The sequence below is a fragment of the Epinephelus fuscoguttatus genome, linkage group LG21 (assembly GCF_011397635.1).
Source record: "Epinephelus fuscoguttatus linkage group LG21, E.fuscoguttatus.final_Chr_v1".
NCBI classification, from domain to species: Eukaryota; Metazoa; Chordata; class Actinopteri; order Perciformes; family Serranidae; genus Epinephelus; species Epinephelus fuscoguttatus.
The window spans coordinates 13,159,753-13,183,767 of NC_064772.1; the positions used below are offsets into that span (position 1 = coordinate 13,159,753).

A 24,015-nucleotide genomic window follows, 5' to 3' on the forward strand; every position below is an offset into this window, starting at 1 on the left:
AACAACACAGCGATTCCCTGGGAGCACTGCCGGAAGTGAAGGGTCTGAGCGATCACCGAGGCGCCTGCACTTCCGTTAGTCAAAAAATTCCGGGCTGTGCCTCCAGAGGTAAAGGAAGGAGAAAAAAAAGGTTTTTTTTTTGACTCAGCTCATGTTTCCTTCTGACTTCATCAACAAGGAAGGGCATAGTAACACCTGTGACTGATTCATTTCTGATACTGTTTGACCAACGCAGTGAACCGTGTTTTCGCTGTAATGTCATAAACAGATATTACCTTTCTGACAATAATTTTGTGTTATATTTACCCCTTGAAACCTGGAGTGACATCAGTTTTTGTGCTGTTTTCAGATGCCTTTCGCGAGTATTGAAACCTTTGAACCCTGGTGCGATTTCTTTCAAAAACATGGGAAAAAAAGGCAGTGAGCAACTTGGAAAGACATGTCCCGTAAAGTGCAAAAAAGTGAGTAGATTTAGAAAATTAATTTAAAAAAAAAAATTAAAAATAGGGAGAAAAAGGAAAAAAGCTGAGGAAAACTATGTAATTATTGTTTTTACATTTTAAAATTATGTTTCAGAAATATTATAATTTTAAGCATTCTTTCCAGGTCATTTCCTTATTTGTTTGTTTTAAACTTCAATTTCATTTTTCACTAATTTTCTTGTTTTTAATTGTCTCTTTTTACTAATTTCCTGCTAATATTTTTTTGTTGTTCATTGCCTTCTTCCCACGTTTTTAAAAGAAATCAATGCAATTTGCTCAGATTTCAAAGGGTTAAAGATATTATATTTTGACAGACTGATTGAGAGTTGTCCCAATTAGTTGATGTTCTGCTTTTCTGAAGTTATTTTCCTCTTATTTATTTAAATACAACAGCTTGTGCACTGGATTTAACAAGAATTAAGGGCACCAAGGTCATGTCGTCTTGTACGATATGTATTATTCCATAAAGACAATCATTTTGGAAAGGAGTGAATTGGAAAGTAGTTACAAACCCAAATCATTTAAATAATAAAATTACAGCTTGTGACTTTGGTGTATCAGAGGATGGTTATATGGACATTGGTAATATGATACAAGCTTTCTGTTACTGTCAAAAAAAAACCACATTGCTCTTTTTTGCCAGACATCTGTCAGAAGCAACATCCTGTTATATAGAGCAGGGGCGGAGTGGGCCCGAGGGTAATTTTCCACCCTCCGACGTCACACCATCCATAACAGAAGAGCCCGAAATGACTCCAGTCTCTGTGGCTATCAGTCGAGTCATTTAAATCCAGGTGCTGCCTCAGCAGGAGTGGGGAGAAGAGGGCGGAAGATAAGTTTCATAGATCTCCAGGATTGCTTATGACTGCAGTTGTTAAAATAGATGGAAAGTCAGGCCAGATTTGACAAAGCACTTTGCTAGCATGCCCTCTGATCTGGATCACTGTCTCTGCGAGGGTTTGCCAGGACTGAGAGGAAAAATGTTTTCTTCACTTCTTCTTTTCAACTGTAAAAGAAGCGGCCTGTTTGCTTTTAGGATTTTGTGGCAGAAAAGAAACAGACTCACATATGGGGACCCTATTCTCTTACAACTCTGTTGTCCCCAGATGTGATGTATAAGGTTTGACACACTGTGTGAGGTGCACTATTGTCTAAGACAGTGGTTCCCAACCTGGGAGCACAGAAGATCTATACCATCAGCACAGTTTCAAAATGGACACCCAAGATTAGTGTCACCAGTTCAGCATCTGACCAAATGTCTCCCCTTCTGTTCCTGAGTTATGTTAGACACTGAGTAATGGCCAGAAAGGTGTTTTTGCAGAACAGTATGATGTCACAGTGAAGCTGACATTTGACCTTTGGGATATAAAATGTCATCACTTCATAATTTTTGTTATATTAGACATTTCTGTGAAATTTTGTCATAGTTAGTGTATAAATTCTTGAGTAATGGCCAAAGATGTGCTCTGTTAGGTCACAGTGACCTTTGACCACCAAAATCTTGAAGGAACAGACAGCAGGCCAGACAGACAACCCAAAAAAAGGTATTGCCTCGGGCCACAGCTGTCACCAGCACAGAGGCATGAAAAAGACATTGCCTAGGTCCAGACCGTTACTTCACCCACTCCAAGGCGATCACTCCAACAAGTGCCACACGGGGACCAATGCCACTGTCAAGCTGTTGTTAAGTGTTGTCAAGCTGTGCCGACATCACCCAACATCGTAGTTTGTTTTAATTCCGCCAAACTCTTAAACCAGTATTTTGGCATGGCGGCCGCACAGGTGTGTTTTGAATTAAAATGCTGTAAGATCCAGTTGGATATGTTGGTCTAAAATGATTGGTTAGGGAATATCAAATTCCTCCACACGGGAATCAGGTAGAGTGGTGGGATGTCAGACTGAAGATGGAAATGGAGTGTGGAGACAATTCTGCCTGATATGCAGGAAAAAAGAAAGATACATATTTCTCTACACAAAGTTCAAAATGTATAAGAGCTCCTGAGTCAAGACAATATCCCTACGGGGACATATGGTGTGGTATGGCATTGTATTGCATCATATCGTATTGTATCGTATCGTTCATCTAAAACTTAAAATTTTCTTATGAAATACCAGGTCATTTTTTTTCATTAATTTTCCTTTAAAAAGTTTTGCTTGTATTTGTTATTGTCTTTTATTAACTAAAAAAAATCTACTCCTCTGTTTTGTTGGTTTTATTGATTTTATTGATTTTATTAAAATTAAAAATATTACTACTACATACTACTTTTATTATTATGATTTATTATTTCCAGCATTTTTATTTCTTGTGTGCATTAGTCTCAAGGTTTCACTGTTAACATCTGTACTGTCTTTGTATCAGCTTGTCAGTTATCTTTTGAAGCATTTTAAACTAACCTGGATGAAAGACACAATAAAAATTAAGTTTGACTGATAAAAAAAAGTATTCACAATCAAAATCAGAGTGCCTTTTATTGTCATAGTGTTATTAAAAAGTACAACAAAATTAGGAGTGCTACTCCTGTACGATGCTGACAGTTAACACCACATCCTCTATACATTCAGCCATCCAATCCTCACAGGTAAAAAACTAGTATTGCACATATAGTGTAGTAGACTGATGGTAAATAAACTTCCCTTTTGGTTTAACTTGTCACAAAGAGTGACATTATGAAGAGTTAGACTTTGTCTGTTTTAAGGGATCACAGGCCAAAAAGGCTTTAACTGGAATAAGAGGCCAAACCATGAGAAAAAAAAGTGCCAGGTCAAAAGCACACACAAGAATCTGAACAGAGGTGCCTACAACTCACACAAAAAGTTACACACAAAAAGAAATTAAATATCAAAAGGCAAAAAAGAACAAAAGTCAACAATTTCTGCATTGACATCTAGAGCAGTGGTTTCCAACTGGGGGTTGTGGTCCAAAAGTAGGTCACAGATCCATTCTGAATGGTCCTCAAGTGACTTGCAAACGTGTTAAGTTTGTAAAAAACACACTTTTTATAAATACAATAAATTTCCAGCACAGAGTTTTTATTTTTCAAGTGTGGTTTCCTGCTGTAGGGTGAATGATTAACTGAAAGCTGCTCGACTGAGACAGCAAACAAACTCAAAGACATGGCTAACTGCAAGTATGACGCTGAATATATTGAACTGTGTGGGCCTTGAACTAATGACTAAAGAGAAATCTGGACCCTGTGGCTGGACCAGTTGGTAACCACTGATGTAGAGATAACAAACACAACAGGAGTATGCTGCATATTGCTTTCTTCCCGAGGCCTCATACTGCACAAAGTATCACAAAGAGTCAAAAACTACAGAAGTGTGTGTGAGAAATGGGCACCCCATCTCTAGCAGCCTGTCGGCTTACCTGACAGTGTTTGTGTGAAAATGAGAGAGCAACAGGGAGAATCCCGTCTCTGTGGTTTGAAGTGATCCATTGCTCTTGACAGACCTGAGCTGTGGTGTTGTTGTGGTGAGACAGAAGGAGAAAGGCGCTGAGGGACATCAAGATAAATTACGACTTATTCTTTTGAATCAGTGCAATATTTTACAGTCACCCCTCACACTGTACTTAAGTGTGTTTCCATGCTTACAGGATGACGGATCACCTTTTTTTTTATTTTACTGTGCATGAATATATTACACAGCACACGCTCACATACTGGAGGCTTCTTTGTACCGACTCTGTTCTTGCAGCCTTCCTCTCCTCTGTGTCTGTGCTTTGCTCCGCTGTGAGCATTGGCCTTATTAATCAAGCTGCTTGCTTGGCAGGTGAATGTGAGGAATGGATGGGTAAAGTGTCTGGAGGGGGAGGAGGGTAGTGTGCAGGTGCATGTGTGTGTGTGTGTGTGTGTGTGTGTGTGTGTGTGTGTGTGTGTGTGCGCGTGTGAGTGGTTGAAGGGAAAGAGAGAGCCAGCTGTTGCTCAGCACCTAGAGGCCCACGGCTGGGTGAGCAAGGATAATTGCAGGTACCAGCCTGTTCCCATCTCCTTAATGTGAACCTGTGGCATAATGGAAACTGCTCTTTCACAGTGGAGGGAAATAGAAAGGAGAGAGGAGGAAATTAACGCATTGGAGGAGTTTGGAAAGAGGATCCGGTGAACCGGATTGATTTGAGCTTCTGCTCCTAAGATCCCTGACTCTATAGTTTCTTTTCTTTTGAAATCCCTAATGTAATACTGAGATTATGATAAACAGAATTTGGCGCAGGCATCAGTGAAGCTGGTCTACAAATGTTGTCTTCACAGGGCTATAACTTGAAACAGTTTGCCTTAATATCAGTTTTGCAGGCCTTAATTTGTTTAAGATATACTCAATAACAAAATATGGGCACACCAGCTTGACAGCTACTTTCATCTTTGTTGTCTTGGTTATTACAGGGTCTCCTACAACATTTTGAAGGGGTTGCAGCCACCATATTTTCTTCTCCTTGTACTGACTGAAAGTTGGAAACTAATTTCAGTAAATTGCAATTCACGTCAGCACCGCTACACATAAGTAAATAACTCCTCAACACTAAAAAAATGAATATTGTCCATTCATCTATCCTTTGTTATCAGCTTACCCACGGCCGTGTGGCCGGGACAGCAGGCTGAGCAAGGTACTCCAGACGTCCCACTCTCCAGTAACGCTTTCCAGCTCCTCCTGGGTCATCCCGAAGCTCTTAGGCCAGATGAGACATGAAAACCCTCTGCCGTGATCTGGGTCTATGGGTCCCTTACCAGTTGGACAAGCCTGGAAAACCTCTAATGGGATGCACCAAGGAAGTATCCTGATCAGATGCCCAAACCACCTCAACTGGCCCCTTTCCACGCAAAGAAGCAGCGGCTCTACTCCGAGCTCCCTCTGGATATCTGAGCTCCTCACACTATCTCTAAGGCTGAGCCCAGCCACCTTACTGAGGCAACTCAATTTGTCCGCTTGTATCCACAATCTCATACAAGTGTTTGAAAGAAGTTTCCTCCATAGAATATTGTAAATTTTAAAAAGTGCATGTCCAAAGATGTGCATTTCATTGTGCATGGGTGCAGGGGTGTAGCCAAGATTTTAGGACCTAAGTCCAAGGTTCCCAAATCCAGCTTTGGTTGTTCCTAAATCATTGCTGTAATGCTTAGACTACGTCCTGGGGTGGGGTGAATTTACTAGATTTTGTGCAGGATCTTCCTAAAAACAATGTGTAGAGTCAAAAATAATCCTCCTCAGTCATCACTGATGACCCACTAGAAGTGTGTGGTGGTGTATTTATCCGTCCTCTGCTTGTATTTTCTTATTTTATTTTGCTGTGGTCAAGACATCTAGTGGCATGTAGCCCCCACCTGATAACAGCGCACAGGTAAGGTTGGGACGTTATGAAAAGTTAATGATCAGACCATAAGCAGTATGCATCCAAGAGAAAGCTACAAAATTAGTGGACACAACACCAGAAAACACAAATACGGTGAGGCAAAACACAAAGCAAACAAAGCTCATTCTGACAGCAGGGTGAATCTGGTGTTGGCTGTCATGTTCACTTTTGCTGGCGAGCACTGAAGGAGAGGAAGAAGAACAGTGTTGAGTTGGCCTGTTTTCTGTCAGACAGGTAGGTGCCAGCAGTTAGCTCGCTAAAGTATCGTCTTTTGTATTACAACAAATGTAATGTTCCTATAGTAACTTGCTCTCTATGTACAATCAGTATAGGAAGGTCCAAGTTTAAATGTGTCTGCAAACTGTAACCAACCATTGCGCATGATGTACCTTTATATACCTTCATATATGGGCCTACTGAATCTGAGGAAATTGGAATAACCCATTTCAGGATGCATCATGTGTATTTTTAATTTTGATGAACAGTAGAACACCCCAGGTTGCTTAAATTCTCAGAAGAACACAGAAGACACGATAGCCAATGCCCGCATGGATCTGTACTGCACTGGTTGCAGATTGCATTTACCACAACTGTGATCTGACAGTAAAGTAATAAGCTTTATTTGTATAGCACCTAGACTAAACACAATTAAAACACAAGGAGACATGCCATAAAATGTAATCCAGTAAAAGATAAAATAAGAAAGGCCAACACTAAAATCAAGATAATAAATTGGAAATAGCATCAATAAGACAGCTGACATAAAATAGACAGCTCAGATAAAGTCAGGATATGTTTTCTGATAGAAGTATGTTTTTAGGAGAGACTTAAAATAAGCCAATGACTCAGAGAGCCTTATTTCCTCAAGCAGGTCATTCCAGAGCCTCGGGGCCCTGGTGGCAAAAGCTCTGTCCCCTTTGGTCTTCAGCCTGGACCCTGGGACAAGCAGACCTCTGTCTGAAGAATGTAAATGTAATCTGGAGCCAGGCCATGAAGAGCTTTCATGGCCTGGTAAAGTAATTCAGAAGATTTTAGAGTCAATCCCTAAAAAACCTTGTGGGTTATATTGGGCTGATGTCATGTTTTGCTAGAAAATAGGTAGTCAGGTGGTCATATTATCCTCTGTTGGCATGATTGAGGGCCCTACCTTGTTGCAGTTATGTAAAATAGTTTGTTAAACTTTTTTAATTGCACAATAATTTGTTTTATAAGTGACTTTTCTGAATGTCCCCATTGAGGAAGTGAATTGGATCAACTCATCCTTAAAGAGAGTCATTAGCATTGGTTTCAGTGGAATTGTTCTGTCCCATGATGGTTTGAATAAATTCTATTTCAGAGGCTTTCCCCCTCCTGCCAAGAATAAAACCCGTGGGGGAAACTCAGAATCTTTGTTCGTCTTGGCACCAAAAATCGTCACATTTATAAATGTTGGCATGAAACACTGGCACCAAACATCGTTTCTGAAGTGGAAGTAAAACACTCGCCCACCACTGCAAAGACCTGAGTTAAATTGCTGGCAGCAGCACCTCTGCCTTGGGATTGTGAGTATTCAAGTGGGAAGCCAGTGAGGGATTGTGTTCTGGACCAGCTCAGATGTTGGTGTACACCCTCCTGAGGGCAGCAGAGTGGTCTGTGATGACAGAGACTGCAGTGTATCGGGAATTTGCAACAACTGAGTTGGGGACATTTTGAAAAATCAAACAAAAGAGAAATATGTAATTTGTCACTGTATTAATAGAGTTATACACACACTCAGTCATAATGCAAAAGGGTTGAACAAACACATTGTGCATGAAGCAGTATGCTGCCGTGTAATGCTCAGTTTGTCTAAAATGGATTTACTTACATTTCTGTTTAGCTATGATGTTTATTACAATAACAACTCCAATGGTGTAACATTTGTAGCTGATGGTATAAGATGTTATAACCTTGAATATAATAATGCAATTAATGCATTCTTAGTGTTATGAAAAGATAAAGTATTGCACCTTAGATTGCTGTATTGTCATCAGAAAAGCTGTTGATTATATGACTTTCAACCCATTTGGACATTTTAATGATTAAAAAAAACAAAAACAAAAAAAACTCTGCATCCTCTATTCATACACAAACAAAGACCAAAAAGTGTTTTTTAGATGCAAAAGGAGATTAAATAATTACAGAAATTAAAGATATATGTATCTAACTGGAGCCACAAACAATCAGGAGACAACTATTGCATTCTATTGTCACTTATTGTTGTTCAGAAATGATGACAGATGCTGATTAGATGCTTATCATAATGTTTGCCATGGCTCTAAATGAAGAGAGAAATACATTAGAATATTTGCAAATAAATCATTGAATCATAAATCTTAGTCTTTAAATTGTTCCACATTGAAATACAATAAATGTTGAATAATAATTAGCTGGACGTGTACTTGATCAAGTTAATCAAATGTCATCCTTAACTTCAGTCCAATTGTGTACACATCATAATATAAAAGGAAATGTTACTTAAGTCTCAAAGACACATGGCAAACACCATCAAACACTCAGGCAGCATGGAATGTTTGAAGACAAAGAGGAGGAAGTGTGGTCCTGCTGCCCTTGCCCTATAGATGAAGATGTGGGAGGAGCTACCAAAAGTAGGTCACTAACTAAACCACCCCTAATGTCCCCTTGAAGATGTGAGGTGAGTACACTTGCAATTTCTGATAGACACAATGTGAAAAATGTGTGTATGTTTCAACCCAGTAACCAAAATTTTGGTATTATATGTTTCTGCAAACCACAGATACGTAACATTTGAATGTTATTATGTGGTGGATACTTCAAAATTTAACATTTCAACCATGCTGTGGTTAATGTGTGTTAGGAGCAATGCAGTGATGTCTTGATACAAAAACAATCGCTTTTTGGTGGCATTTTCCCTGCTGGTTGCTAAAAGCAGCTGGAAACACAGCAATGGCTTGCTCAAAAACACCCAGTTTTGTTGTTTGTTGGTCTCGAACGGTGGTCTGCAGCTTTGCCGATATCTTGCCTAGGTGAGATGTCATCCACCATCTCCTCCAACTCCTGATGACAAAATTAGCTCATATACTATGTGGGCTGTGTGTTTTGGTTGGACTAAAATAAGAAGTGACTTTTTTGTCATTAAAAACACACAAAAATTCGAGGATATTGTCCTCTGTAATAAAAAATGTTGTCACTCTCTGTGTTCATTTCCTCCCTGCATCTTAAATAATCTGAACTCTGGATTCATGCGACATAAAGTAGCCTATACTTAAACATGGTTGACTGTGAAATATTAGAACATCCTACACATGGGGACATGACCTTTCTCTATGAAATGGCTGGAGGATGTTTCATCTTCTTACCAAGTCAAAGTAATCTGATCTCACACAGTGACAACAGTGTGCGCATGTCATATGTGTTTATGTGTAGTGACTTCTCTTTAGATTTTTATTCTGCACAGTGAAGTGTTTTTCTCTGTGATCAATGGTTTCTTCCTGGAAGCGGGAGCCAAACAATCAGCCAACACATCTCAACATCATGTTCACCCGAGGCTTCCCTGCTAATTACCTAAGACATTGATTCGCACCCAACATACCTCCGTGTGGAAGTGTGAGAAAGAGGAGGAGAGAAAAGAGAGCTAATGAAGGTGTCAACGGGAGCTTGCCACCAGAAGATGATTGTTATTGGATTGAAGTCATTTGCATTTTGATGTGAACTCCGAGGCTGAACAATACCCGTCGGTGCCTATCTGCTGTTAACAGTCTTTGATAAGCACACAGACAAAAAGCAGTGATTCAATTCAAGGTGAACAAAATAACTGCAGGGTCCTGAAACAGATTACATTTAACTGATGCCTCCATCAAGCTCCTGGCGACCATCTGCCAGGATCTTCCCCTCTCTGTGATGAAGGAAAGAGAATCCATTTCTCACTCGGAGAATGAGAAATCAATGACCCCAAGCTGGATCTGTGTGAAATGAGATATGAGCCCCGTCTCTGAGGACTTGCCAGGGCTCAGATTGACAGCTGACTGACAGAGGTTAACTGCCAGGGAAGGCCGACTGGCTCGGAGGTGTAAAACTGACCCTCTCAGACCCTGTGTTGAGGGCAGGGTTGAGACATGCAGGCCGGATGTTGCTGAATCCCCAAGATATTCCTGTAATCGACCGTTAGCCAAGGCCCTGACCCCTTATTGCTACGCCTGTCAAGCTTCTGTCCCTTACAGCATGTATGTAGTTTACAGTTAAAATAGTAGCAGATTTGCTGCTCAAAATTCACAGTTGCTGTTAAAACAATACATCCCTGCTTTCAGTCAGGTAGACAAAAGCAGCTGGCATCACTGATCTTCCTTAGACGCCAAGTGATGCTGGTAGATTTTATCAGTCATCACTAGCTACAATACAATAGCTTAATGAGGTTGCTGAAAACAAGATACATTTTCATCCACCTTTTTTTGTGACCATTTTTTATTTGCTTTAAAAAACAAGTATTCCAGTTAGGCCAATGTCAGAGTAGGTCACACACCAGAAGAGCTCTGTTGAAATCCTGCCTAACTTTGAGTCAAAGTGCTTATTGCCAAAGACAACCCGTCCAAAGCTGTGCAGAAGGCTGGTAAACACGAGGAAACCTACTTGAAGACAAAACAAACCTTCAGAGGAACAGTCTACACATAATAATTAGGATGACAGGACAGAAGCTACTAGCAATGTGTGCTACTAGCAACGCACCGCTAACCAAAGCCAAACCTATCCAAACTTTCTGACCAAGTCTCTGCTGACTGAGCAACTATCACGGACGTGACCAGATAATTTAGCACATGGAAATAGCCCTCAACGATATGGGGACAAGACTGGACTGGCAATACTCGAATCGACTTGCATATCCCTGTCAGATTAAATTGCTGCTCTTAAACTCAAGATGGATGATCTTGAAAATAGATCAAGGTGCAACAACATATGTATAATTGGCTTATCTGACAGAATTCAGAGTTCGCAGCCATCTGCTTTCATGGAGGTATTCCTGAGAGAGATATTCGTTGCAGAGGCTTTTTCTATTCTTCCATCAGTCAACAGGGCCTATAGAGTTGCCAGCAACTGCAAATGACAGGACAAACCTTCATGGCCATTCATTGTGCAGATTCACCACTACCAAAACAAGGAGTGTAACCTGAGGCTGACAGGCAAACAGTGGTGTACTCCAAAGCCAAGTCAGTCAGACATTAACTGGAAACGCACCTCAAAGATGATGTCAGCTACCTTGGAAAAGCTGGGTTGATCAGGTATACCACTCCTGTTTCAATGCTAAACCAAGATTAATCATTGTCTCGACCCACTTAATTGGCAGTCTTGTCACTTTGGTCAGTGTCTACACCCAAAATTATGACGATTGTAACTTTATTGCCAGATTGTTCTCTATAATTCCCAGCAGTAATAATTACAACTTGATAAAAGTTAACTGTGTTCGATAGATCATCAACCAGAGCCTAGATTCTCTCACGAAATCGGCGTTGCACCGACGTGTAGTTACATTTCTGGGGAGGTGCATGTCAGGCTACAGCGTAGGGTACAGTGTAGCGTCTGAGTCGATGCAGAGCCTACGCTGTAGGTACGGCATCAACGGCAGAAGTATGAATCCCACTTAATTTTTCTCTCTTGGTAGGAACAAGCGCCTCCTAACTTCAGGAGATGGATTAGAGACTCTATGTATTTCCCCAAACTTCAGAGAATCAGATACACTCTAAAAGGCGCCTTGCAAAAATTAAGAAAACCTGGACCCCCTTCTTAGAGAGTTTACAAGTACCATTGAATGAGTTTAAAAACACATAATCATTTATCTTATTATGTCCCCTAAAGATTTGGAGTCAACAGTATAAGTAGGACGGTTGGGAGGGTTGGGCTGGGTAGCTGGGTGGGGAAAGGGCAGGTTATCCTCACATTTATATTCATTGGTATAGTGCATCTGTCCAATGTTCAGCAATATATTCATTGACATTGTGTACTGCATACAAAATGCCATCAAATGAAAACTCAAAAAAAAAAAAACATTAAAAAAAAAAACGGAACAAAAATGCTGAAAAAAACCCTCAAAATATCACAGACAGGTTTATACACATTGCTAAGGTGGACTTCTTGGTGTATCGATCAGTGCAATGAATGAGTTAGTGAAAATGTGGTTAATATTTGAACCTCCTTTGGATGGGAATCTGGCTTATGTCTCCTGCTGACCTAATGTCTCCAGCTTACTCATTTTAAAGCTATTGTGAAAGAGCTCTTACTGTAAATATGTAGGCCTACTTGATGGCTATAAATGATGACGTGCTCATGATTGTGGCTAAAGGTGCACGTCCCGGGCAAAAGGTCAGTTTGTAATCTATGTGGGTGACATGACATATTCAAGAAGGTTATTAGGCATGATCTGAAGTATATACAAAATACAATACTTGATGGTAGGGCAGTATTGAGGGGTTACATCTTCTGACAGACTGCATGTCCAGCCTGGTACAATTGATTTGCATTATAAAAGCCCTTTATACATTTTTAAAGAGGGTCAATTCAGAATCATTTAGAACAATATTCAAAGATAGGCTATCATTAGCACTGGAAACTTGGATTAGAGTGACACAATTTTGTTAACGATGCTGAACTCCGTTTAAGGCAAGCAATGTAATAACTAGTCTGCAGTGATCCTGACGTTACAGTATTGACTGTGTATTTGAACAAACAAATTCCCTACAAAAGTTGGAATTACAGCGTGGCTGGTTCTAGCTTCCAAATAGTAACATAGGATGTCTAAGTAATCAACTCGATTGACTGTACTAAATTTAACATTGTCAAAATAGCATGAAAAAATGTTAGCTTTACGAGGGAAATTATGATTGGCTTGGTTTTTCAGTAGACATTTTCAGTTCAGTGTAATGAATAATATGAGGTTCAATAACACATACAGAGGAATTAAAGGTCCAGTGTGTAGGATTTAGTGGCATCTAGTGGTGAGATTACAGAACTTAAACTTGCCAAGTGTGTAGGAGAACTACGGTGGCTGACGCAAAAACAGGAGCCAGTGTCTGGTATGTCTGTTCTGGGCTACAGTAAAAACAACATGACGGACTTTGTGGACAGGGACTCGCTCCATATGGATATAAGCAGTTCATTCTAAGGTAAGGAAAACACAATTCTTATTTTCACGTGATTCTAAAGTGATGTAAACGTAATTGAATATTACATTTCTGCTAATATATCTCCCTAAATCCTACAAACTGGACCTTCAAAGCATTTTGATAATTGAGTCATGTGTTAGGTTGCTTTGCAAAAACATTTAGTTGACAAAACAACATTATGGCATTTTAAATTCAACAATCCACATGTTACTATTTTTCATTTACTTAGGTGAAATCAAAGTGTAGTAACGTGGGTCCACTTTCACTGAATTTACTCTTTCTGCCAGGGTCATGCTTCCTATCAGAGGGTAACTCTCAGATGACATCGCTTATACAGTACACAATGATGAAATACTGCACAGTGGATGTGCTAGTTGTGTAAAAAAACAACAACAACAGCAAAAAAACATAACTTGTAACCCAACAAACCAATGATGTTCTTTTGGCCTTGGAAGTAAGACTCAGTTGTTACTGTAGTTAGCCTGACATGCTAACAATTGCAGCTTACATCTGAACGTTAGCCTGACATGCTAACGATTGCAGCTTACATCTCAACACATAAACACACTGATTAATTTATTCCTCACAGTTTTGCCCTTGTGCTTTTTGGTTTTTGGAAAGTCTACACTGGTAGAAAAGATTGATTTCTGCAGACTTACATCTATGCAGTGTTATTTTTACAAAATATACACCTCGTCTCAAACTCTTTATCCAAAGCTTGACAGACTGGCCATAGTTACTTTTCACTGCTGAGTCACAGTTTGTGTAGGAAATAGGTTTATCGGTTAGTTATTAAGCTGTTAATGTATTTCCTAATTCGAGGAAGCTCCAGCTCTCATTGTGGAGAGGGTGCCGTAGCATTGTTCCGACCTCTCATTGTTCCGATCTCTCATTAGTCCGACGTCCCGTTGTTCCGATATGTGATTATACTAGGCTATACTGTATTTGTGTACCATAGAGGATCAGCAAACGCAACAAAAGTAGGCTACTGGTCGAGATACAAGTGTCATAGAGAGAAGACAGTGAAACACCATAACCTCCTGTTATTAACTCTGGGGTCCGGGTTGTGTGGGGAGCTCTCCGCGGTGCTGAACGGCTCCTAGTGGGCGTATTTCTGCCTTGATGGTGCGCCGCAACCGGCTCTGGGTCAGCTGGGAAAGGCTTGAGGCGAAGCAGGCTCACAGCTTATGTGTTTGTCACTTTCTTTTTCATTTTAACCCACACCATGATCTTTTCCTGACCCTAACCAAGTAGTTTTTGTGCCCAAACCTAACCAGACCTTAACCACAGGGCATCATGATGATTTCGGAACAACGGGACTTCGGAACAATGGATTTAATACGGTCGGAACAATGGGTTTAATATGGTCGGAACAATGGGATGTCGGACCAATGGGCAGACCCTGTGGAGGGTAAGTAGCTGTGTTCGAAACCGTCCACTCACTCACTCACTATTCCCTATTTCGTGTTTACTATATAGTGCACTACATGGGGAAAGACTGAACGAGATTTCGGACACTAACTGAAATTTTCTGAACGTCGTTGCATCAGTAGCTGTGCCGCATACTCCTGTGACGCAAGTGGATGCGCCGAGCATCATGTAAACAAACCGGGCGCTTTGAGGATGATCGAACTGTATGGTGGTTGTACTTTTTGTCAATAAATTGTTGAAATGTCAGTGGTGTGGACGTTTGGTTTTGTCAGGTACGGTTGTGTGTCTGCATTGTGAGCTGTAATAGCCCACGATTGTGCATGAGCTACGAGCTATCTGGCTTGTGCTAGCTAAGTGGCTATTGTTAGCTCGTGAGCTAACAATAGCCCGCATTGCATTGTGGTATACAGGAGTAAAATGTAGGGTACATCGTTTGTTCACTCACATTTGCTGTGCACTGTGGGTATTTTATAGTCCACTATATAGTGAATGAAATTAACCGCGGAGAATTCGAACAACACTACAAAATGGCAAACACACTATATAGTGCACTATATCCATAATAGGGAGCGATTTCGACACAGCTACTATTTTGCTGCACAGTTACTGACATTTACAACACACAGCATAGTTGAACTTTAATCTCCAACATAAGAAACAAGCATGTGCAACAAGATCCTTCTTTATTACCTAGTTTTTATTTCAGTATTCACATGTAGCTGCCTGATGTTTTCGTAAGGAATACCAATGATGTGGCAGAATGCACTCTGATTTACTTATGTAGTTACTTAGTAATGGCACACTTACATCATAAAGTAATAAAATACGTTTTCCTTGCCTGTGATTTTGCAAGTCACATTTTTATCAGGTCTTATCATTTGTCTGTTTGAAGAGTTGATTATCACCAAGAGGCACGAGATTTCCAGTAACACCACATACTTTTCCCCATTGTTTTAGTTTCCTGGTATTTTCAAGGCTTCATTGACCAAAGACACTTCCTCCAACTTTCCAAAACAGGTGTGTACAGCCTTTAAAAGGATGCCATCCCTCTACATGTGTGCAAACTGTCCAACTGTGCAAGATGGGCTGCAGACGCACTGACTGCCTGGCAAAGCCTCTGTCAGGGGTTTTTGAGAAACTTGGATCACTTGTAGGCTCCTGTCCTTTTTATTTTTTTGTGATTCCCCTTATACTCTCAGCGGCGCTCGGTGGAGGCTTCACTTTTCTCGAAGACAGGGAGGACAATGACTTTGAACGGCAGTACACACCCACAAAAGGACCCTCGAAGGCAACGAGAGCTTTTGTCAGGGAGAACTTCCCTTACAATGACTCCATGTTTTCAGAGGACAGGCTGTACGACAAGGGCAACTTTGCATCCCTCATTGCTGTGTCGACTAACGGCTCAAATATACTAACAAATCCAGCCTTTGAGGACATCATCAGACTCAACAATAAGATCCTTAATATCACTGTGAACAATGGGAGCCTTGGATTCAGTGAGTTGTGCGCAAAAGCCAATGGAGAATGCATCTCAAACATCCTCCTGGAAATTATTAGCTCTAATGAAACTGATCAAACCAACATCACCTTCCCCGTATATACCCACAGATCCAGCTCAGTGTTCCTAGGCTCTGTGCTCGGCGGGGTTATCACAGATGCCAACAGCTCAGTCGTAAGTGCTCAGGCTGTAAAACTCTTCTACTACTTAGATAACAAGGAAAGCACAGCTGATGCCTCAAAGTTATGGCTAAGAGGATTTAAGAGACTGCTATCAGATGAGACGGGCAGCAAACACACTGACGTAAGTATCAAACTGCTTTCATTAGTCTTTCTGAAAAACTTCATGTATTTGCCACTGCTGTGTGTGATAATTGTTGAGCCTTTTTGCTTTAAGTAACAATGACTGAATTAATGAAGAGACAGAAAACTACCTCATAAAATGATCAAAAAAAGATACAAAATTACCTCAAAGTGACATGGAACAACTGCAAAGAAACACAAAATTACAATAAAGGTCACAGAGTTACCTCAAAGGGACACAAAATTGCTGCAAAGAGGCACAAAATGACCAAAAAGACGTGACAATAACAAGAGACAAAACCCCCACAAAGTCTGTGTATCTTACTCCTACGTAAGAGAGGTGCTGGAGCCTTTTGCATGTCTGTACTCCAAGACCCATTGTCCCATAATCCACCCGTGCTCCCATGAGGCTTTGACGTGTACCAATTGAGTATTTTCAGCTTTTCGGTCAGTCGTAGATGGTCAGTCAAGACCATCTATGAAAAGTACATTCCATTTTTAAAACATTTTGATACTACTCTTATTTTTTGACAATATGTTATAGATCATTGTGCAAAAAAATTATTTCATTTTTTTTTTCAATCAAACGCTTCTTTTTTGACAGTGATGTATATGAATATCATAATGGAAAATTTGTCTGCCTGGACCACAAACAAGACTTCTGAAGAGCTGTTTTGACTGAATGCTCTTATTTTAGGCTGATTTTGGGCTGCCAGCTTTGCACATGGCCAGTGATGACTACAGATGAAAACTAGCTGCCTAACTAAACTTTTCTTTTTTATTCTACTAACTTTTATGCTCTGCACCCATATGAAAAACGGACAACCAGGAATGACTCACAAGTCTAAATTCCCGAAAGAGTTTACATAAAATTTTCTGATTCTTTCAATTCTTTATCCTTTTAACTGTCCACTTTCATTTTCTGCTAAACTGATCTTCCTAAGTGGTTGTCTAATGCAGGAGTAGAGAATCTGCAGCTCTTTAGCCCCTCTCCAGTAGCTCCCTTTGGCACTGACTAAAAAAATATGGAAATGATGGACAACTTTTTGTGGCTTTTTTGATAGGACAGACTTAAGCATGAAATGGGGGGAGAGAGAGAGAAGAATGACATGCAGCCAAGGGCCATGGGCTGGAATCGTTTCATGGCAGCAAGAACACTGCCTTTGTACATGTGATGCCCGCTCACAGCACTGAACCACTGAGTGCCCTAAACAATTACTTTTGAACATTTTAATTTTTAGTTATCATTGTTGTTGGCTAAAATATTCTAGTTTGAATCTCAACAGCAGTGGCTAGTCTTGAGTCTTCCCAGTGAGGCTAGCTATGAATTCCAAATCCAAAAAAGGAAAATTGGTGAAAAATAGATACATTAATAGTGCATGAACAGATTTGTTTTTTCACCACCAACGCTGTAACATTAAAGTACCAAATAATCATAAATAGCCTACTGCAGAGTAGCCACAATAATACATGTAAATGAATGCTTATTTAGACCTATCAGTAATGTTGATAGGCTATATTTAGATTTAATAGGCTGTGTTGCTTACAAGAGTAAAGATTTTAAAACTTTCTTGTGCCATCATGCATGTAATTCTGGTGGAGAAAAAAATTATTACATTTTATTTCATGTAGATTCAAAGATGTTAAGTCTAAAAATATTTGCATTAGAAAAAACAGAAACAATCACAAATTGTAACACGTAATTATAAAATAACTCCTTGAACACATTTAAGATGACAAAATGGAGAATAACCATCACTGTAATAAAGGTGGATTTCATCTCATAGCTGAACATGCTGCTGCACTTAGATATTAATCTAAAATAAATTCTGTCAATATGGAAAAAATAAGCATATAGATGCTTTTTCTGAACATATTAGCCACAGCCTGTCTGCTCTCACTGTATCTTTACACCTCCTTTTCAGATAATGCTATTGGCAGTGTTGCAGACACACTTGCTTTGTCCTGAAATCCAAGCTGTGCTGTCACACTGGTTTTATTGCTGTCGTGACATCCATGTGTAAACACTTTTTGTCTGACTTCACGTTGGCGTCTCTCTGCTGTACTCCATTGTAGGTGTCTCACTACACCTCCAAATCCAGGCAGGAGGAGATTGACAGTCACACCACAGATGGCTTCCCTTTATTCCTCATCACTTATGCCTGTGCTATCACCTTCTCAGTGATATCCTGCCTGAGGTAAGGAGTGATCAGAGACTGTCTCACAGTGAACGATTTCCTGACCGCGGGCCAAGTCCGAAACACACAGAGCTGGTGTTTATCAAAGTGACTGGTACAGGAAAGCCACATGCAGGTTACATGGAGTTATCCTAACAATTTCAGCATCGCTGTGTCCAAAGCTACAATTCAAAAAGGTTTTGTTTTCATTCATATTAAGTTCTATTTTTTTAGTTATTTCAATGTGTATGTAAAGATTTACAGCTCAGGTTAGGAATTTTATACAGGCTATGTCTGTAACAGCTACAGTAGACTGGGACTGTACATGAAATGGAAAAAAGTACCTGATAATTTAAAAAAAAATCAAAAATTATAGAGCTGAACATGAAGCTTGATATATTGAAGGTAGTTTTTTTTCTCTCCATCAAACTTGATTGAGGGCCCGGTATACGTAGGCTAGCCTACTATATTAATTTCCCCAGAAGTCTTGTTGTTATTGTTGTATGCCTACTTTCAAAACTTTATCGCTGGTTTTAAAGCGAGACTATGTAACTTTTGAAAGAAGAAATAGCACAGTCATCCTATTACACATGAAAGGTTGAATTCAGCAGCAAATTGTCTCAGTTCAGCAGACTCAGAGGTTTTGCTGCTACAGCTTTAATTAGTCTGGAATGACCAGTAGCATATAGTGGCTAATGATAGCTAATGTTAGCAAACTTAAAAATAAGGATATATATATATCTTTGTAATTGACTTTTTAATTTTTTTTTAACTTCATGACTCTTCTTTTCTTGTGCTATGCAGGTGTTAGCATTTAGCAGTATCCTGTGGGCTATTTATTAATTCAGTTCAACTCAATTTTATTCATATTACAAATTACAGTTTACCATAGAGGCCTTTACAACATATTTATCATGTGTTCACAGTGGCAGCTATTTATTTAAGGTGCAAAAGCCCAGCTTTAAAGAGCGACTTAAGGTCCTGTTTACCTTACATGTTAGGCAGAAAAATGAATTGTGAGAATCCTTCAGGGCTAATAGATATGTTGAATGTATTTACTTCTTCATAAAACATTTGAAAATCAGATTTTTCTTGAAAGGTTGAAACCTGCATTGTTGACGTCCATGTTTGCTAGCTAGCAGTCTAGTGCTGTCTCAAATCACATACTTCCGTTAGTACACTTCCACGTAGTATTCTATGTGCACTATGTATTGGCGTAGTGCGCAGATTTCGACAGGGTAGTGTTGTCTCAAACCAAACACAGCCGTTGTGCACTCACCAGAAATGACGACAGCAAATTAGCTAGTTAGCAAACTAGCATTAGCATTCGCGTTATTGTTCGCAGTACTTAATCATTACAGACTGCTAAATTAACCCAATAAACATACTGCCGGCTTATACCCGACAACAGTATAGCGGTGCTTAGTGCAAAAAACACATGTATTTGTACAATGCAGCAACGTTCGCGGTCGCACAGTCCTCTGCCGCTATATCCTGTTTGAAAAGTGGTCCCTCCCCTTCCACTATGTAGCCAAGATGGCGACCATTGAGTGCACCATCCAGGTATCCATAGTGCACTGCATTTTTCCATATTTCTCAGTGTGAACGCACTGATGCACTCAAAATAGTAAGTGTAAGTACAGAAGTACGCGATTTGAGACAGCATTCTCCTTCCCTTCCTTTGTTAACACATTGCTGCGTGTCTTGGTGCGTGCTAATGTTGTGCATGAATGCGCTAAAAGATAGAATTTATTGAACATGCCTATATTTTTGATGAATGATGAATAGAACGCATCAGTGTTATATTATATTTTCACAGATTAGTAAGTTACAGATTCCAACGGAAAAAATCTCTCATATTCACGCAAAATGTGTCTGAAAAACAAAGTGCAAATGTCAGCCATATTTGCAACAAACTTGAAACGAGACTTCGAGTTGAGGCACCCAATCAGTCTTTGGAAATATATGTGAATGATGATCACAAGATTCTATTTTATTTAAAGAAAAAGAAAAAGAAAAAACAGATGACAGCTGTGTAAGTTCATTTGTTGGGAGGGTGAATCCAGTTCAAAATTCAAATGGTTAACTATGAATGTGAACTAGCTCATTTTAATGGGTGTAAACTGAACTTTGAGTTCACATAAAACACTGGTTGCTACCACCTATAGATCAGCATTATAGTGTGAAACGTGCACATGCATGAGAACAAACCATATGAGGACACCACATAAAACACTGCCTCGTATGTACCCGCTGACATCAGTGTTTGGTGTGGTAAAGGTGTTACATACTCAAAGGTTTCAACCAAAGAGGGCAGTGGAACACCATCTTTTTTACCTTGGTATTAAGTTACTCATCAAAACCTTTTTAGTACTTGCTAAAAATGAATTTATTTAATGAATTTATTTCACAAATCTCCGACATTAAGCAGGTTAGTTCTGAGGCTGCTCAGGTTGAAGTTATCAAGATAACATTTGTATAAATGGACCTCACTTACAGTATATTTTTACTGAATAGTTAAATGATTTTGCTTTCTACACCAATAACATCCTATTTCTACCTCCGTGACAGATTGGACAATGTGAGGAACAAGGTGTGGGTGGCCGTCTTTGGCGTCTTCTCCTCTGGCCTGGCTGTCCTCTCCTCTTTTGGCTTGCTGCTTTACATCGGAGTGCCATTTGTTATTACAGTCGCAAACTCTCCTTTCCTGATACTCGGTGAGAAAAAGCAGCCTTGTCCTGTTTTGTTCCAGACTGTAGTTTTAGCTTGTAGTTTGGCATGCAACATCCATCAAGTAATGTAATGCATTTACATAAAAGTGAATGTAAAAAATACCTCTATGGTGTTTTGCAAGGCATTAAATTGAGCAGTATTTGAACCGCTTCATGTGGTCTTAGGTAGATTAAACTGCAGCACTCCATCATGTTTAATGAGCATTTTATGTTTTACTGTAAAATCCTGTAAAATGTTTAAAGTCTCACAAATGGGAAACTCATTAATTTTACATCACTGATCATTTTTCCAGGAATCGGTCTCAACAACATGTTCATAATGGTGTCCGACTGGCAGCACACCCACGTGAAAGACTCAGTGCCAAAGCGGATGGCTCACGCTTACAAAGAAGCCATCATGTCCATCACCATCACTGCCCTGACCGACGTCCTCAAATTCTCTATCGGCATCATGTCCGACTTCCCAGCCGTGCAGTCGTTCTGCCTCTACACCTGCACCTCCATCATATTTTCCTACATCTACACGATCACCTTCTTTGGAGCCTTCCTGGCTCTAAACGGGAAGCGGGAAGCCAGCAACAGGCACTGGCTGACCTGCATGAAAATACCATCAGACAATTCTGATCATCATTCTGAGATATATAACATCTGCTGCGTGGGAGGCGACTATGATAAGAACACTGGAGCAGAGAAAAAACAAGCAGCGAGTAATTTCTTTAAGGATTACTACGGCCCGTTTTTGATCAAACCCTGTGTCAAAGGAGTTGTAATCTTCCTTTATGTGGTGTATTTAGCTGCAAGTATTTATGGATGCTTTCACATACAACAGGGGATTGAGCTTTATGATCTGGCAGCTGATAACTCCCACGTTACCAGGTTTATTATGAAGGATAGGGAGTATTTTTCAGGTTATGGTCCATCTGTGATGGTAATTGTAAGTGAGGAATACCCATACTGGGATAAAACTAAGAGGCACCAACTTCAGGAATGCATAGAGGACTTTAAGAAGCTCGAGTTTGTAGATGAGGATGTCTATTCATCCTGGCTGGATTCTTATTTGTCATATGGACAAGAAACACATTTAAACCTTAATGATAAAGATGTTTTTCTCAAAAATCTATCTCAATTTTTTGATGTATTTCCTTTTTTCAAACAAGACGTGAACCTCACTGGAGATGGCGTGTATGCATCCCGCTTCTTCATACAGACCATCAATATCACTAATGCCAACATGGAAATTGACATGCTTAAAGGTCTCAAAACCACTGCAGGCAAATGCAGCACAGCATCTATGTTAGTCTACAATCAGAAATTCATCTTCTACGACCAGTATGGCGTCGTAGTGAGTAGCACGGTTAAAAACGTTGGCGTGATCACAGCTGTGATGTTGGTTGTCTCCCTCCTGCTGATTCCAGACCCCCTCTGTGCATTGTGGGTGACTTGTTCGATTGGTTCAGTGACTGTAGGGGTTACTGGTTTCATGGCGCTTTGGGACGTCAGTCTCGATTCCATATCCATGATCGCTTTTACCGTCTGCATCGGCTTCACAGTCGATTTCTCAGCTCACGTTTCTTATGTCTTCGCCTCCAGCAAGAAAACGAGTCCTGACGACAAAGCTGTGGACGCTCTCTCCAGTTTAGGCTATCCCATACTTCAGGGGGCCCTGTCCACCATTTTAGGTGTGGTGGTGTTGGCAACGTCTGAATTTCACACATTCAGAACATTTTTTAAGATCTTCTTTCTTGTCATGTTTATTGGGATGCTTCATGGCCTCAGTTTCATTCCGGTAGTTCTGACATTAGCAACATGCAGTAGCTCACAGAAAGATGAACGTAAAGACAAAATTTTGAGTATCAGCAAACTATGACCACAGTTACACTGCATGTGTAGGTAGTTAGACATATTAGATAGGTACATTTACTTGTAGATCCATTCATAAAAATGTTTTCATTTTCTGGAAAGAACATGTATAAGTTATATTTTGTAAGTTATTTGTTTTGTTGTTGTGTTTTTTTAATGGATGAGTTTAACAATTAACAATTTTCACTGGTTTTGTACATAGCAATTTTGCATCCAAATCAGTGGAATTTAATCATATAGCAAACTGTATTTTATACGTGACAATAAAGCCTTCTGTTTCACCCTGAATTGTTTGTTATGTGTTGTTTCTGTGAGGACACTAGGACTGTACCCAGCTCAGAGCTATATCAGTCATCAGATTTGGCTGTTCAATACGAATATTCAACTAGTTGTTCCTTTTTTTCCATATAGAGTTTGAGGGTTTGAGTGGGTTTCGGCACGACAATTAGAGTGACGGTGACATTCACGTAATATAGTGAGCAAGCCAAGTTAGTCTGGGATTTGTGCAACATCTGTGCTGATACTAGATATCAAACAAATGCCAGAGACTAAATTGTATAAGGTTCCTCTGTTGGTTTACGTTGCTGTAAATTCACCACTTCTGAGCAGAAGAAAGAAAAATATCTCTGAGCCTGACCAGGTGGGGACTGACCATTGTTTCAGCAGCCTAAAATTCCAAAGCCCTGTTGGTCTGAAAAACATCCCACTGGACCAAATGTCCGACAGCTCGTTACAATGCTAGTTGCAGTTCTGTTTCTCTGAAAATACACACTCCCTGCAGTTACACAACCAGAAAAAATGCTCAGACTGTACATTTCTGGAAACCAGGGATATGTTACATTTATCAACAATGCTGTGGTGAATGTGTGGTTAGGTTTAGGCACAAAAACCACTTGGTTATGGTCAGGAAAGGATCATGATATGGCTTAAAACACCTGCATTTGGTGGCACAAAAGTTGCTGGAAAAGCAGGGATGGGTCAGGGAAAAACACCCTGGATCTGTGCCTCAAATGCCACAAGGAAACCAAAACTAAC

The 24,015-nt window shown here is 39.9% G+C and overlaps 1 protein-coding gene across 1 annotated transcript; it reads left to right on the forward strand.

The window, feature by feature from the left end:
• Positions 1 to 14,372: 14,372 nt before the first annotated feature.
• Positions 14,373 to 23,257, forward strand: LOC125881879 (patched domain-containing protein 3-like). Its single transcript, XM_049565304.1, has 5 exons — positions 14,373 to 14,391; positions 15,429 to 16,212; positions 18,288 to 18,409; positions 20,960 to 21,105; positions 21,414 to 23,257. Exons 2-5 carry the CDS (start codon positions 15,493 to 15,495, stop codon positions 22,985 to 22,987), a joined length of 2,562 nt encoding a protein of 853 aa, XP_049421261.1. The 5' UTR covers positions 14,373 to 14,391; positions 15,429 to 15,492; the 3' UTR covers positions 22,988 to 23,257.
• The last annotated feature ends 758 nt before the right edge of the window (positions 23,258 to 24,015 follow it).

Coding starts and splice junctions, on each gene's coding strand:
- LOC125881879 (XM_049565304.1), top strand. CDS start 15,493: ATGGGCTGCAGACGCACTGACTGCCTGGCAAAGCCTCTGTCAGGGGTT. Junction 16,213..18,287: donor CGGGCAGCAAACACACTGAC/GTAAGTATCAAA, acceptor ACTCCATTGTAG/GTGTCTCACTACACCTCCAA. Junction 21,106..21,413: donor CTCTCCTTTCCTGATACTCG/GTGAGAAAAAGC, acceptor TCATTTTTCCAG/GAATCGGTCTCAACAACATG.